The sequence below is a fragment of the Parus major genome, chromosome 21, assembly GCF_001522545.3.
Source record: "Parus major isolate Abel chromosome 21, Parus_major1.1, whole genome shotgun sequence".
NCBI lineage: Eukaryota > Metazoa > Chordata > Aves > Passeriformes > Paridae > Parus > Parus major.
In genome coordinates, this window is record NC_031789.1 from 1,134,858 (window position 1) to 1,145,182 (window position 10,325).

Below are 10,325 nucleotides of genomic sequence, written 5' to 3' on the forward strand. Positions count from 1 at the left end.
CAACTCAAAATATCAGATTAACACCAGCTCCTCACCTCCCTTTCCAACTCAAATGATCACTGTCACAAGGTCTGGTTTTGTAGCACTGAAGGTTTTGTTACTGAAATGAAGATTAATGAGCCATGTTTTATTGTCATTCACTGCTCACAGGCACTTTGTTTGAATTCTTCCCACAAATGTTCCAGGGAATGGAGGTTCCAAAGGTGATTTGAGGCCAGGAGGAAATGCTGAATGACCATGAAATGCTGGGGAAAATCAGCCTTGTTTTATGATCTCAGGGACCTCTAAAAATATATTTGTAGTGGGGAAGCTTGAGCCTGATGGTCTCAGTGTGAGTTTATTTTAGGAAAGAAGGGAAGAGCTTGTTCTGGACCAGACACGGTGGGCTGGACCCTTAAAACTGCTGGGTCCTTTTTTTCATGTGAAAAACACACCAAACTCTACAGGGAGCAAAGTGTGAGGATGGATCTGCCCAGTGCTTGAGATCCTGATGAGAAACAAGAGAGAAGGAGGGAAAAATGGAGATGCTGAAATCCCTTGGGCTCACCCTGGAAGCACAGGCAGAGCAATCTGGTGTTGCTGTGTGCACACAGACAAAACTCTGGTGTGCAGATAAGGGTGTGAAATGTGCTCTGAAAGGCTCTGACAACGTTCAGCTCTCCCCAGGGGAACACAGGGAAGGTTTTTCCTCACCAAGAGTGACACAGCTCACCTGGGGCAGTGCTCTGCAATCGCTCACGTTGCAGGGCCACGCACAATCTGTCCTAACAGAGCACCAAAAAGTGCTGAGCAGTTACACCCAATAAATTATATGCCAGGAAATAAATCCTGACTCGTGTGATTTTCAATTTTCTCCATTTTTTTTTTCCCCTTTTTGTTGATGGGAAGGATGGGTGCTCTGTGCTGTTAAACTTGTACAAAGGTAACACACACCTCGTTTGTGGGACACCACACCTTCTTGTAGACCTCAGCCACAGGCAGATCCAGACTGATGATCTTGTTGTTCACCAAAAGCTGCAAGAGACACGAGAACAAGTCAAGAACAAGCTCAGGTTGTTACATCACCACCCCAAGCTGCCCAAAACCAGCGTCCCACAGGTCTGTGCAAGAAATCCCCACCTCAGAGATGCTCACCTCCATCCCGCTGTCATCCTCCAGCAGAGCCACCAGGTCACAGTCCTGGCAGATCTTGTTCTTGATGTCCCTCATCAGAGGCCCGATGCCAGGCTCGTTGCTGCTGTAGGGATTCCCTGGCATCCTGCCCTGCAGGAAATCCTCCTGCTGGGGATCTTTCTCCAGGGTGACAAAGAACTCGGTGACTTCGTTCTCCTCCTGAGGAGCAGCAGCAGCAGGGACACAGTAAATGAGTTTTTCCCTAAGCACGCTCCCATTCCTGAGTTTTTATTGGGAAAATGTTCCTGAAGCTTCAGTCCTGTCCCCCACTGGTGCCTGCCACACTCAGAGGATGGCCAGGAGCATTCAGAAACCAAATTCCTCAGGGAATGTGAACAGTGTATCCCCAAAAATGGGATACACTGGGATCCAGTGGTGAATCCTGACTGCAGACACTGCTGCTCCTGGGAAAAAGGAACCACATCCAGGGCTGCTGGAGGAGGTTGGTGGTGGCTCTCCTCCCCTCATGAGCACTGCACACAGCTGTGGTGCTCTCAGCAGCAGAACACGTGGAATTGTTGGAGCCAAGTGCACAGAGGTGCTCAGGGCACCCTCTGGAGCCAGGCTGGGAGAGTTGGGAATGCTGGGGAGGAGAAGGTGGTGTGGAGACCCCAGAGCACCTTCCAGGCTCTGGAGGGGACACAGGAATGCCAGAGTGACAGGACAAAGGGGAATGGGTTCAAACTGAAGGAGGGGAAATTCAGGTCAGATATTGGGAAGAAATTCCGGCCCAGAGCAGCTCCTGGATCCCTGGCAGTGCCCAAGGCCGGGCTGGGCAGGGCTTGGAGCACCCTGGATCATACAAAGTGTCACTGCCATGGCAGAGAGAGGGACTGGATGATCCCTGAATCCCTTCCCACAGCACTGCAGGTCTCTGTGCAGACCCTGGCCCACTCACAGGGTAGATGATGCTGCAGAGCCTCTCGAAGATGAACACTGGGGTCCTGTAGTCGTCGAGGCTGTAACGCTTGGCAGTCTCTATGCACACAGCCATGAATGCCTTGGTCTCTGACTCTGTGCCTGCCAAGAAAAGGAAGCTTTAAAAATCCCTGGAGTCAATTTTATAGGTTCCACTTCAGCTCAGCACACGCAGTAAATCCTCCTGTGGTCAGCCCCACACTTTGGTGCTCTCCTCTTTCTGTGAATCCTCTCTGTGAAAGGTGGAAGGTATTTATTGGTGGGGTTACTGGGAAAGCCTCTGCATGGCTGGGCAGCACTAAAACAGCCCCATAAAAATCAGGAGGCTGAGAATCCTGGAAAATGAGACTAGGAACTGCTCTGTGCCAACAGAAAACAACTGCAAGCCATAAACCCTCCTGAACTCCAGCAAAGCTCTTTGTGTGGCTGCTCTGCTTTCCCATCTTGATTCATCCCCAGGCTGGGTTCATGAACACAGGTGGTTTTTTTACCTGTTGTCATGTCCTCCAGCATCTCCAGCAGCATGTCCTGGGTCTCATCAATGAGCTTTGTCCTCTGCACCACCAGCTTCCTCAGGCACAGGTACCCATTGAGCACCGTGCCCACCAGCCGGCTCTTGAAGTGCCTTTTGATGGACTCCACCTCCACAAAGGAGGAGAGAAGACCTGGAAAACGTCAGAAAAAGACCTGGAAAACCACAGAAATTCACAAAGTGGGAGAGAATTTCATTTCTAAACTTCCTAGCACGAGTAGGGCTGCAAACAGGGTCACAGAAATGGCTTGCTCCAGCTCCCATCCTGTGGTTCAGTGCTCACTCCTGTGAACTGAGTGGTTGGAGGCAAAAGCTTTGGCCTGGCTTGGAAATTTTAACACATGAAAAACAGTTTGGGAATGAGGAAAGGACTCAAGGAGTTTCCTGCGTGCTCAGAGAACAAAATCCTGCACTCTTTGGCGTTTTTCTGTCGCAAGCTACTCCAAAAGGAGATGATTGCTGCTCTTGTCACACCTCTGATGATGAGAAATGAGTTATCAGTGACATCACCCAACTGGGCACTCCTACAATAAAGTAAAGAATCAGCAAACACGAGGATTCTTTCCCATGACACAATGACCAACATGCTGCCTCTTGCAGGAAGCCAGGCTTTATGGATTCACCCACTAATGGCTGAAGAATGTACAAGAGGATACACAAAAAAAAACAACAATGAGCTAGTTCATGAGGTATTTCCATTTCCAAGCAATTTCTGTAAAAGGGTATACACCCTAGAAGATGAAAAAAAGCTCCCACAGAACTTAGGGAGGTAGGAACAATGGGTAGGAATAAAGCAGCAGTGTTTACAGTGGTGCCAGGGACTGTACTGTGTAATAAAGTGGAATGATGAAGCTTGCCTGGAATGTTACCACTAAACTAAAAACTCTCACAGACCACAAAAAAAAAATATGGAAAAATCCATTTAGAGATTAAATGCTAAATCAATGGCAAAAACCCAGTTTTTCATTCTGACAATGGCAACACAACTGAATGAGGCCTCTCTGAAATTCTGCTGTCAGAGGGCAGTGACCACCCAGGCCCACTCAGTACCTGTGAGACTCTTCAGGGCATATCCCTGCTGCAAATCTGTGCTGAGGGTTGCTTCCTCCAAGGCCAGCAAACGAGCTATTTCCTGAAAATAATTAACAGCTTGTTAGGCCAAGACCCTGCAATGCCAGGATTGGAGTGTCTGACACAGGAACTCGGCACAGAACCTGAGCCAGGCACAGAGAAAGCGCAGCTGTGGCAGCAGGGAGGGAAGGGGAAAAGGAAACTGCCACAAATATCCCTTCATTTTCTCCCTGCATCTTCCTGCTTGGCTCTGGAGGCCCTCCAGGAGGACTCAGAGGTGGCTCTGATGTGGAGAGTGTCACCTCACACCGCTCTGAGCGCTGCAAGCTCAGTGTGCTGCTTCCCAAAGGTTCTAATTCCCATTTCTCCAGCGCTGGCAGCACACCTGGCCCTTCCCTGTCCCTGCACAACACCTTCCAGCTCTCACTGCTGCCAAGGCAGTGCAGCAACATTCACAATTTTAATTACATATTTATATTTACAATGCCAGAGCTGAGGAATTCTCCAGCTGGGGTTAAACCCCCCGTGGCTCAGAGGTCACTGAAGTGTGAACCTGAGAAGCCCAGCAGGGCACTGAGCAAAGGGATGGGATTTAAAGCCAAGCTAAGAGGTAATTTCCTGCTCACAAATCCATACCTTGGTGATGAGGCTGCCAATGTAGGGCAGAACCCCTCTGGCTGCCAGGTAGACCTTCCAGTGGGCAGGTTTGATGAGTTTCTGATACAGGGCCAGGTACTCAGCAGCACACTCCCCAGCAATGCTCAGCTCATCCAGGTAGCTGTGACAGAGAAACACAAGCTGACAACCCCTGCACAGCAACAAAAAGGCATTCTGCAGCTTAAGGACACTGTGGAAAGGAAGAGAAAGCCTCCAGAAATCCATCCTCCCTCTCCTTGCTAACAGCATCACTGATACTCGTTACTTGCTGGATAAATCAGTGTTTGCCCCAAGAAGGAGCTGACTGTGCATGAGCTGGGGTACGTTATGTCACAGCAGCTGGAAGAGAGTTTTCACTGTTATTCTGGCACTGGAGAGGCAGGAGAAATGTTGGCCACACAGCCCAAGAGCTGATCCTTGCCTCTGGAAAAAGCAGAGCCTGCAGGAGCTCCTTGCCAGGCAGCAAACCCCAAATCTCCCTAAATCTACACCCTCTAAAAACCCATCCAGCTCCAAAACACCCCTGAACTGCAGCACACCAGGGAGAGGTGTGAGAAAAGCTGCAGGAAGGGAGAGGTTCTGATGGGAACTGAAGACAAATAGTGGAGGAGCTGTGGAATACCTGGTGAGGAGATCCAGGACCTGCTGCTTCCTGCTGGGGATGGTGGCCAGGGCCTCCACGATGGTGCAGGCAGCCTGCCTGGCAGCCTGGGTGGCCGGAGTGAACAGCACCTGGGGCAGAAAAAGCTGGGTCAGAACCATGGCAACAGATGAACTGGGACAGCTCCCAACATCAGGGCTGGGCAGGGCAGCGTTTTCTTGCTCTGTGACAGCTCCTGCCCTGCTCAGAGTGTGGAAATGGTGTGGGTGACCTGCTAAAACACCACACACAACAAGCAGAGCTTTGCTCCAGGACTGTCCTGGTGTGCACTTGGTGGTTGGGTTCTTTTTCCCCTTGAGATGAAGTTGGTGAGGGAGAGGCAGTTTTTCTTCTCTCGTTTGGTCTTGGCTGATTATTCTTTTCTTATCAGCATTACAAGGTACAAGGAGCTGTGTGCACTAAGAATGGTGCAAAATGGATACCAAAGATCTTCTTCAAGGTTTTTTATATGTCCATTTACCCAATTAACAGATGCCAACTCAATTATTTTTCTTAATGACCCAACACCTGTGTGCTGCACTGTGGAATTTTCTATCCAATTTCATTTATTACCACCCAAAAACCTCTGGAAGAAGAAGATGAAGAAGGAAAAGAGACAACACCCTAAATCCTCCATCTGTTCTCTAAACTACTTTAAACTTTAACTTTTTCACCCAGTGACATAAGAAAACTTCCTAATTTACACATTTACATCCCTAGCTTTTCTATTGAACCTTAACAGTTGTTTTCAGGATGTTATATGAAAATAAAGGTGAAATAGAGATGGAATTAGATGAAATAGAGATGAAATAGAGATGAAATAGAGATGAACTAGAGATGAACTAGAGATGAAATTAGATGAAATATAGATGAAATATAGATGAAGTAGAGATTAAATTAGATGAAATAGAGATGAAATAGAGATGAAATAGAGATGAAATTAGATGAAATTAGATGAAATAGAGATGAAATTAGATGAAATAGAGATGAAATACAGATGGAATTAGATGAAATATAGATGAAATACAGATGGAATTATATGAAATTCAGTGTTTTCTTGGATATCAGAGATAAAGGCACACTCTCTGTGCCTGTGACTCCAACACAGAAGTGCAGCTCATCATGCAGCCAGGAACACCCAAAGCTTCTGAGGTTCAGAACCCACAGACTCCCAAATAAACATCTGATGCTGCATTTCTACGAGAACACCGCTGCAAACCTGACTTGCAGCGAGTCCCAGCCTTCCCCCTGCACAGGAGCTGCAGCAAAGCAGCCTCAGAGTGTGACTGAGCTGTCCCCACCTTTACCTGTCTCAACCAATTGTTGTGTCCCAGCTTGAGGTCCAGAGGACAAGTCCTCTTCCCACGGCGACTCATGAACTGCTTCCACTTCCAGATGTATTTTTCTGACAAGTAGAGCTGGTGAAGCTCAGCTTTGCTGGGAGTTTTCCCGTTGCCATCTGCACCTGCAATGTTGAGCAGAGCCCAGGGGAAGTGTCAGCAGTCAGGAACTGCAAACTGACAGAGTGTTTTTGTTTTCTTATTGCCAAATTCCAGCTGGGGAGCTGAGTGCTTCCATCTCCTGCTGCTGCTGGTTTTGCTCCTGTGTGGAGCCATGCTCAATTCCAAGCCTCATGCAAATCCCAGAACCTCTCTCAAGGAATTCCATCAGCTTTCCAGCTGGCTGGGATCGATTGAAATAAGCAACAAGTTCCATTTTTTACACTCCCTGACTCTCTTCAGGCACAGAGAGTTTTCTGCTCGGGGTTTGAGCCTGGAAAAGTCAGCGCTACAACTCCAAGGACTGAATGTGAGGGTGGGATCAGCTGCCACAGGACAGAAACCAACACAAGAAACACATTTCCTATTAAATCTGGGCACACAGAAATGCACCAGGTCACAGGGGTTACCTCTGGCAGGGAGACACTTCTTCCAAGCTTCATATGATGCTTTGGGGTCCCTCTTGAGCCACAGCTGAGCCTGGGCATGGATTTCGTTGCTGTAAGGCTTGACAGTGGTGAGAGCATCCATGGGCACATCCTAACAAAATAAAAACAAAGCTCTGTGATTCTTCAGACAGCCACAGCCTGCTGCCAAAGAGCAGCTCCTGAGGTGAATCACTGGGTAAATGCAGCTCTTGGACAGCAGCAGGGTAATAAAGTGTGTGTTGTTAATGGTGAACTAAGGGAGACACTCCAGTTCCTACTGAAATATCACTAAACCCATCTCTGACAGCCATCTGTCATTATCAGACAGGCAGATCAAAGCAGAAAAACACCCACTCTCCTGCAAATCTGCTCCTGAATTAAAATCAGTAGCAGTCAATCAATATATCTGAATGAGAACAGTAGCTGTGTAATTAAAAATCTGAGACAGGAGTACTTGATTATATCAAATTTAGGTACTTGATTCTACAAAGCAGCACCAAAAGCCTGCCCAAAATAACCAAGCTGTGGCTTTGAAGCAGCTCTTTCCCCATGCCTCAGATCTGAGGGGAAAAGAGCAAACCCTGAAGAGTTGTGATCAAAATCACCAAAAAAACAGTGAAAACCAGGGAGCAGCCATCTGTAATTTACAGTGTGTGAAACCCAGAGCCACAGGGCTTGTGCTTCCCTAGAACAGTGACCAGGAAGAGCAAGGCTTCCTCACAAACCCCTCACTCAGAGGGGGCTTTCCTGAGGCCAGGAAAAATTAAGGGAATAAAAAGCAAAACTGCTTTTTTATTTATTTACTGAAGGCCCTCAGGTGCGTTTTGGGCAGACGAAGCCCCCCAGGGGCTGCACCCAAAATGTTCCAGACTCCAATCAGCAAATTCCCAGTGTTTTGCTCAGCCTGTGAGGCAGCACCTTGTTTTTCTTGCTGGTTGGAGCTGGTGGCTTGATGAGCTTCTGAAGGATGCGCAGGCACATGAGGGTGATGTTCTCCACAACCACCGGAGTCTTGATGTTCACTGCCATCAGGAAGAGGCTGAGAGCTGAAAGCAGACAGGGATGTGTGAGAGCTGCAGCAGGACACGAATCCACAGCTCCAAACAGCACTTGGAATGGCTTTAGAGGTGGAAATCCTGCTGTATTTGCACAGGAGAGTGAGGCTGGGTGTCTGCACTCACCGCAGCGCAGCCGCAGCTCCCAGCAGCTGTCCTCCTTGGAGATGGAGTCTGTCAGCAGCAGCATCTCGTACTGGAGGCTGCTTGCCTGCAACACACACAGCTCTCAAAACACACATCCAAGTGAATTTAATGCCATGCACACTCAGGAGCTGCTGGAGAGGAACGAGCAAAGCCAGGGCAGGAACTTCAGCGAGTGCCAAAATTCTGTGCTGTGCTCTGACATTTGACATTTCCTATCCAGACTCAACTCTTTTTCTTACAAACATGAGAGAGAAGATGCAGTGATCAGAACACACCAGCAGTGCAGAGAGGCAGAACAAAGAAAGAGGAAAACACTGGAGTCTCTCACCAAGTCTGGATTTGCCCAGTGTCCCTTCAGAGCTGCAGAAACCTTCCCAATGATTAAGTCATTCATTTGCTGTGTGGCCTCTGGATTGTCCCTGGTTCCAGGAGGAAAAAGACAACATTGTTATGCTCTGCTTGGACTAAAAAGCTCCTGGGATTTCAGCTCAGCTGGTAACAAATGCACAAAGAGCTGGAGGTCCCACTTTGGGGTGGGACTGAGGGTCCAACCCAGACCACTCTGTGATTCACACTTCCCCCATGAAGCTTTCCCTTCCTGATGCCTTTTGGAGCTCCCTGAAAACAGAGGCCAGGTGAAATTAAGGGAATAAAAAGCCAAATTGGTTTTTATTAATTTACTGAAGGGCCTCAGGTGCGTTTTGGGCAGACGGGGGGCACCCAAAACGTTCCACGGCTCACTTTGGCTTCTCACACCTGTGTAAGTTTGGTCCATTGGCACATTGGGGGTTAATCCTGCAATTCCAGCCGCAGGTAATGAAGTCATTTAGCCCAAGTTTGCTGTCCCCAACTCCCTTTTGTTTCCATTTCTGGGGCTCTGAGGCAGTGAGGCGTCCCTGGAGAGGAATTTTATCTGCCCAAAGCGGGAGCGCTGACACCGTGCGTGGAGCTCAGAGCTCTAAAGAACTCCAGGACTACAAACCCACAAAAAAAACCCAGAAAATCCCCAAATCCTGAGGCATGGATCCCAGAGCAGCTCTCCCCCAGAGCAGCTCTCCCCCAGAGCAGCTCTCACCTGGTCAGGAGGCACATGAGCTGCCGCACCTCCTCGCGCATGGCGGCGGCGCCGCGCCGCAGGTTGTAGTCAAACAGCTCCCGGATCAGCCCCTGGGCCACCAGGATGTGGCGGATGGCTGCGTTGGTGGCCAGGGCCCTCAGCAGGGTGATGCAGTGCTCGGTGACAGCCGAGGCACAGCCGTAGCACTTGGTGGATGAGGTGTGGCCGCAGCCCAGCACGGACAGGGCGCGGTACTGGCTGGCGGTGAAGGTGGGCAGCGCCGAGCTCTGCGATGATTTGGTGGCCGCCTCGCGTTGCTGCAGGTCGTACTCCAGCAGCTCCTTGCGGGAGGCAAACACTTTCTGGGAACACACAGAAGGAATTGGCAGCCACAAAACCGTGCCTGGGTTGTTTCTGGGGTTGTTTGGGGTTGTTTTCGCTGCGTGTTTTGTGGAGAAGGAATTTTTTTTAAACAAGTGTTTTCAAACTTGGAATCCTTCATGGTAAATCCATGAGGAGTATCAGCCCCAATCCCAGTTATACATGAGGAATGCCAGCCTCAATCCCAGTTATCCATCAGCCCCAATCCCAGTTATACATGAGGAACACCAGTCTCAATCCCAGTTATCCATCAGCCTCAATCCCAGTTATCCANCATGAGGAACACCAGTCTCAATCCCAGTTATCCATCAGCCTCAATCCCAGTTATCCACAAGGAATATCAGCCTCATTCCCAGTTATCCATGAGGAATGCCAGCCTCAATCCCAGTTATCCATCAGCCTCAATCCCAGTTATCCATGAGGAACGCCAGCCTCAATCCCAGTTATCCATCAGCCTCAATCCCAGTTATCCATCAGCCTCAATCCCAGTTATCCACAAGGAATATCAGCCTCAATCCCAGTTATCCATGAGGAATATCAGCCTCATTCCCAGTTATCCATGAGGAATGCCAGCCTCAATCCCAGTTATTCATCAGCCTCAATCCCAGTTATCCATGAGGAATATCAGCCTCAATCCCAGTTATCCATCAGCCTCAATCCCAGTTATCCATCAGCCTCAATCCCAGTTATCCACAAGGAATATCAGCCTCACTCCCAGTTATCCTCCCCACCTGCAATGTAACACTGGAAATGTGACAAATCCACAC

The 10,325-nt window shown here is 49.0% G+C and overlaps 1 protein-coding gene across 1 annotated transcript in view; it reads right to left on the reverse strand.

The window, feature by feature from the left end:
• UBR4 (ubiquitin protein ligase E3 component n-recognin 4) overlaps positions 1-10,325 on the reverse strand; it is an 89,277-nt gene that overhangs the window by 16,999 nt on the left and 61,953 nt on the right. Inside the window, exons 74-86 of the mRNA XM_033519360.1 lie at positions 9,196-9,659; positions 8,449-8,539; positions 8,100-8,184; positions 7,837-7,964; positions 6,901-7,030; positions 6,299-6,456; positions 4,974-5,083; positions 4,331-4,472; positions 3,674-3,755; positions 2,583-2,756; positions 2,072-2,193; positions 1,135-1,332; positions 934-1,014 (exon numbers count right to left, since the gene is read on the reverse strand). Coding sequence (XP_033375251.1) covers positions 934-1,014; positions 1,135-1,332; positions 2,072-2,193; positions 2,583-2,756; positions 3,674-3,755; positions 4,331-4,472; positions 4,974-5,083; positions 6,299-6,456; positions 6,901-7,030; positions 7,837-7,964; positions 8,100-8,184; positions 8,449-8,539; positions 9,196-9,659 — 1,965 coding nt within the window. The remainder of the gene's footprint in view (positions 1-933; positions 1,015-1,134; positions 1,333-2,071; positions 2,194-2,582; positions 2,757-3,673; positions 3,756-4,330; positions 4,473-4,973; positions 5,084-6,298; positions 6,457-6,900; positions 7,031-7,836; positions 7,965-8,099; positions 8,185-8,448; positions 8,540-9,195; positions 9,660-10,325) is intronic.